The sequence below is a fragment of the Salvelinus fontinalis genome, chromosome 2 (assembly GCF_029448725.1).
Source record: "Salvelinus fontinalis isolate EN_2023a chromosome 2, ASM2944872v1, whole genome shotgun sequence".
NCBI classification, from domain to species: domain Eukaryota; kingdom Metazoa; phylum Chordata; class Actinopteri; order Salmoniformes; family Salmonidae; genus Salvelinus; species Salvelinus fontinalis.
In genome coordinates, this window is record NC_074666.1 from 21,916,472 (window position 1) to 21,921,471 (window position 5,000).

The 5,000-nt window shown below is 45.7% G+C and overlaps 1 protein-coding gene across 1 annotated transcript in view; it reads left to right on the forward strand.

Moving 5' to 3' along the window:
• LOC129814221 (netrin receptor UNC5C-like) overlaps positions 1 to 5,000 on the forward strand; it is a gene marked incomplete in the record, with an annotated part of 175,978 nt that overhangs the window by 113,144 nt on the left and 57,834 nt on the right. The window contains 3 exon segments of the mRNA XM_055867196.1: positions 14 to 194; positions 3,606 to 3,773; positions 3,978 to 4,142. Of these exon segments, the coding sequence (XP_055723171.1) occupies positions 14 to 194; positions 3,606 to 3,773; positions 3,978 to 4,142 (514 nt within the window).

Below are 5,000 nucleotides of genomic sequence, written 5' to 3' on the forward strand. Positions count from 1 at the left end.
CCCTCCCTCCCAGGTGGAGTGGCTGAAGAATGAGGAGATCATAGACCCTGCTGATGACCGTAACTTCTACATCACCATCGACCATAACCTGATCATCAAACAGGCCAGACTGTCTGACACAGCTAACTACACATGTGTCGCCAAGAACATCGTCGCTAAGAGACGGAGCACCATGGCAACCGTCATTGTCTATGGTAACAATCAACTCAAACCCAAACATGGCAGCTGTAACAGCAAACTAAATCAGAGTACCGTGTCATATTTGGTCATTCACTCACCCTAACATAAAAATACAATATGCATAATATCTTACGCCTTCTGATGCAATAATACAATCAATACTTAAATATTGAAATCATGTAGGCCTACTAGACAAAGTAGAATGTGTCAATTCTAGTATAGATGTACAAAATAAATGTACACTATAAAGAATACCTTATTCTCTGCCTGTCTTTATACCATTTCTCCACCTTGATCCAGAATGAATGTGTATCAGGGAGTTTGGGGCTTTTATTCTCTGTGTCCGAGCTGTATTTAAGGAGAACTCCTGCTGTGCTTTCACACTCCCCTGAAACATCACACACACACGCACGCACGCACGCACGCACGCACACACACACACACACACACACACACACACACTAACACACACACGCACGCACGCACGCACGCACGCACGCACGCACGCACGCACGCACAAACACACACACACACACACACACACACACACACACACACACACACACACACACACACAATTGCACACACACACTTTCCTTAAACACACCACCTCACCACTATGACACAGAAGTTAACCTTCAACACCTGCTAGTTGGGGAAAAACAGTCCAAACAGAAACAGATTCTCAACAAGTGACTAGGGGTGCGTTCATAAATTCACTCTGGAGTGCCAGAGAATGCTCAAATTGTGCTCTGGGCGTTCGTAAATTCAGAGCGTTGTCAGATTGTCCGTTCGTAAATTCAGAGCGTTTCACTCTCGGAGCGTTTAGACCGCACACTGGATGCTCTGGCCGAAGAGTAGGGTTGATCCGAGCGTTCTGACATCACAACAGCAGTCAAGCACCCAAACTAACTGGCTAAAGTTAGCTAGCTTACTAGCTACTTCCAGACATAAATGAGAGAACACCTCACTCTGACCATTTTACTCGCCCTAGCAGAGCTGGTTAGGCTGTTTTCATGTTATCCAGAGCATTGGTGACTGTAACTGTGCTGCTAGCAACAATTTAATTAAGCTTTTTTGACAATGTTTACTGACACCGGCCATATTCAACGGGTGTTGAGCGTTCATAAATTCATCAGTTATTCTGCGCTCTGGCACACTCAGGCGAGAGTACTCTGAAATCAGAGTAGATAGCCAGAGTGAATTTACGAACACACCTTAAGTCATCCCATCTGCCTTATCCTGACCCTCCACTGTGTCCTGATAACCACTGTACCTCTCTGCTCCCCAGTATACCCTTAGGGGATTAGACACACATGACAGCACAGACATTCTGGCCTCATAATGACTTACATTCAGGCCTCAAGACTTCTTCCACCCTAGAAGGAACGTTCCTACCCACCCACCGTATAAAAAGGTTAAACCTCAAGTTATTAAGTCAGTCATCAGTCTGTCAGTATAGCTAATCATCAGCTAACAGACAAATAAGGCAATGTATAGCTTTAACTCCCTACGTACAAACACACACGTGTGCGTGAGTGGACACACACACACACCACACACACACACACATACACGCGCATACATGCAACCACACTCAGATATCCAGAGCAGAATGGGCGGAGGCTTGCTGGAATTCATGATGTCAGAGGGTCAGGTTTCAAATCCATCTTTCGCTCTATCCCTCCAGTGTCTCCCAGTTCAGCACATCCTCCCTAAAACACACACACACTGGCTCTGCCATGGAGGATTATGGGGGATTAGGGGGGTCTACGTTATTGTCAGTGTCTTATTTGTTTATTTATCTATTTTAGTTGTCCGTTCTGACAGGGAAGAACAGCATGTGTGGCTTAGATGAGTCCAGTACCAAGGTGAAATAGAGCAACAGAGTGTGTGTGTGTGTGTGTGTGTGTGTGTGTTTTAGCTGACTTTGGGGTCTTCAGGGACTGGGGTCGCTGTCCCTTCTAGGCTTTTCCCTTCACTAATGCAGTCTGGGAGGACTGAGCGAGAGCCTGAAAACAGCTTTGATGTCTCGGCTCATCCTTAAAAGAATGCACCAGAAGCAACTTACTCTGCCTGGGTTGTGTCAGTCCCCCTTTCCCGTCCCCCTCCAATGTATGCAGTCACACACACACACACACACACACACACACACACACACACACTCACAGTCACAATCACCAGTCTCAGAAACTCTAAAGAAAAGGGAGTTCAGACTTATAGTAGTGATGAGAGAGAGAGAGAGAGAGAGAGAGAGAGAGAGAGAGAGAGAGAGAGAGAGAGAGAGAGAGAGAGAGAGAGAGAGAGAGAGAGAGAGAGATGACCTTATTAGAGACACATATTTCCCTCAGATTAAACAGACCCACAAAGAATTCGAAAACAAATCCAATTTTGATAAACTCCCATATCTATTGGGTGAAATACCACAATGTCCTATTGCCACAAGAAAAGGGCAACCAGTGAAGAACATTGTAAATACAACCTATATTTATGTTTATTTATTTTCCCTTTCGTACTTCAACTATTTGCACATCATAACAACACTCCAACTGTATATTTTGGAAATTCTGTGAGAAAATGTTTACTGTTAATTTTTGTTTTTTATTTCACTTTTGTTTATTATCTGCTTCACTTGCTTTGGCAATGTTAACATATGTTTCCCATGCCAATAAAGCCCTTAAATTGAAATTGAATTGAGAGACAGACAGAGAGAGAGAGAGAGAGTCAGAGAGAGAGAGAAAGAGAGGGAGAAGGAGGGAGATAGAGAGAGAGAAGGAGAGAGAGAGAGAGAAGGAGAGAGAGAGAGACGGTTCTGAGATTAGTTTCTTCATTACCAGAGAAGACAGAGCAGCCAAATGGTTTTCCAGCCTGCACATCAACAAGGAGACTTGGAAGTGTTGGGAAAGACAGGCGGAGAGTTGAATAGATGGAAAGGGAAAGTGAGAAAGAGCGAGTGAGAAACCCCAGAAGGTAAGAAAGAGACGGTGAAGAAAGGCAGGGCTTTGGCTCTTCTCCCCTGGAGTCTGTTGCTTGTGGCTTCGCTCATGGTGAGCAGTCTCAGCTCTGAGGGCCTCTAGCTCCTAACAGCCACACACCCCACTGGCATTCTGTTCTGGATTTAGTCTGAGGCACAGATGGAATGCAGGAAGAATAAGAGATTGAAGGGATTCAGAAGATGGGAAATACAGCAGCCCGAAAAAGCCTGTCCACATAGCAAACTAATGACTAGGGTTTACAGCGGAGGAAACACACGCTCTAGTGTACTACAGATTTTTCAATGCCACCGTGTTTATTCAAGCATAAAAGGCCCTGGTGGAATATACTCAAATTCTACAAGATTCACTCAGTGCCGCTATAAAAAGGACAACCGTTGTATCTACTAAAGTGTTAAGCATTTTGTTTTACAACGTTTTTTTTCCCTACAGTGAATGGTGGCTGGTCAACATGGACAGAGTGGACGGTGTGTAACAGTCGCTGTGGCCGTGGCTACCAGAAGCGTACGCGGAGCTGCACCAACCCAGCACCTCTCAACGGTGGCGCCATCTGTGACGGGCAAGGCATTCAGAAGCTGGCATGTAACCCACTGTGCCCAGGTAGTTACTGCGCCACCCGCCACCATGCTTAGGGGTCAGGGGAGAGCAATCAAACAGATTACATATAGCTATGTGTATCATTCCCCCCCCCCACCTAATCTCTTTCTCCCACTAATTATCACACATTCAATCACCCAATCTCACACACTCTCATTCCCACCCTCCTCCATACCCCCATCCCCTTCCCTACCCTCTGTGTGTTAGTGGATGGTCTGTGGACAGAGTGGAGTAAATGGTCCACGTGTGGGACAGAGTGTACCCATTGGAGGAGGAGGGAGTGCAGCGCCCCGGCACCCAAAAACGGTGGGAAGGACTGTGAGGGCATGGTGCTTCAGTCCCAGAACTGCACCGATGGCCTGTGTATGCAGAGTGAGTACAGCCACGATGAACATCCCCACTTTATTCAACCCTCCTCTGTCTGCCTCTGTCTCTGTAGGAACCCAATATATTATTACCCAATCCCTATCAGTCAGTTTCTCAGTCTGTCTATCCGTCTGTCCGTCCGTGCAGTTAGGAGCCATCCTGTTTTTCACTGTACTCCCATAACTCACCTCCACCCACTTCCCCTGTCTCACTTTCTCTCTGTTGTTTCACACTTACCTCCACTTCCCTGCACAAACATACACGTACCACTCACACACACACACACACAAAGAGCTCTTTCCTCACACACACTCTCCGCTGGGCTGTAGGATGACATCTTTTGGAGGAGAGTTATACAAAGACAATGTGCATTTGTTCCATCCACGTGCCAGCCCTGAGCCCTAGAGATAATCTAGAATAGTGAGTATGTGTTGAACAACAGCCACACCACCACACCACCAGGCAGCATTACTGTAAGTAATTACCCTTGTCACAGAGTAGGCATTCAGGAGCTATATTTAAAATAATGATAAGTGATTATAATGTACTTAAAGGAAAGCTCATAATTGCTGAGCTACTGTGATTGCCACCCTAATTTAAAGCACGGGATTTGATCGGCCCAATGGGAGGAAAATTGAGGGCCACAAAGTCTCACAAGCACAGACTTGCTGCTTTTCCTGAGCGTCCAATTATATGTGTTGACAAGAAGGCCAGTATTTTACTTTTCCCTGTAGCTCTCTCGAAACATTTTAAAAGTAATAAAAGTGGGGAGAAAGGTCCTGGAATTCATTGCCGTTTCCTGGTAGTGCTCTACAATCATTCTATACATTTTATTGTTTTGCTCTTTACTCTTGGAGCAACACA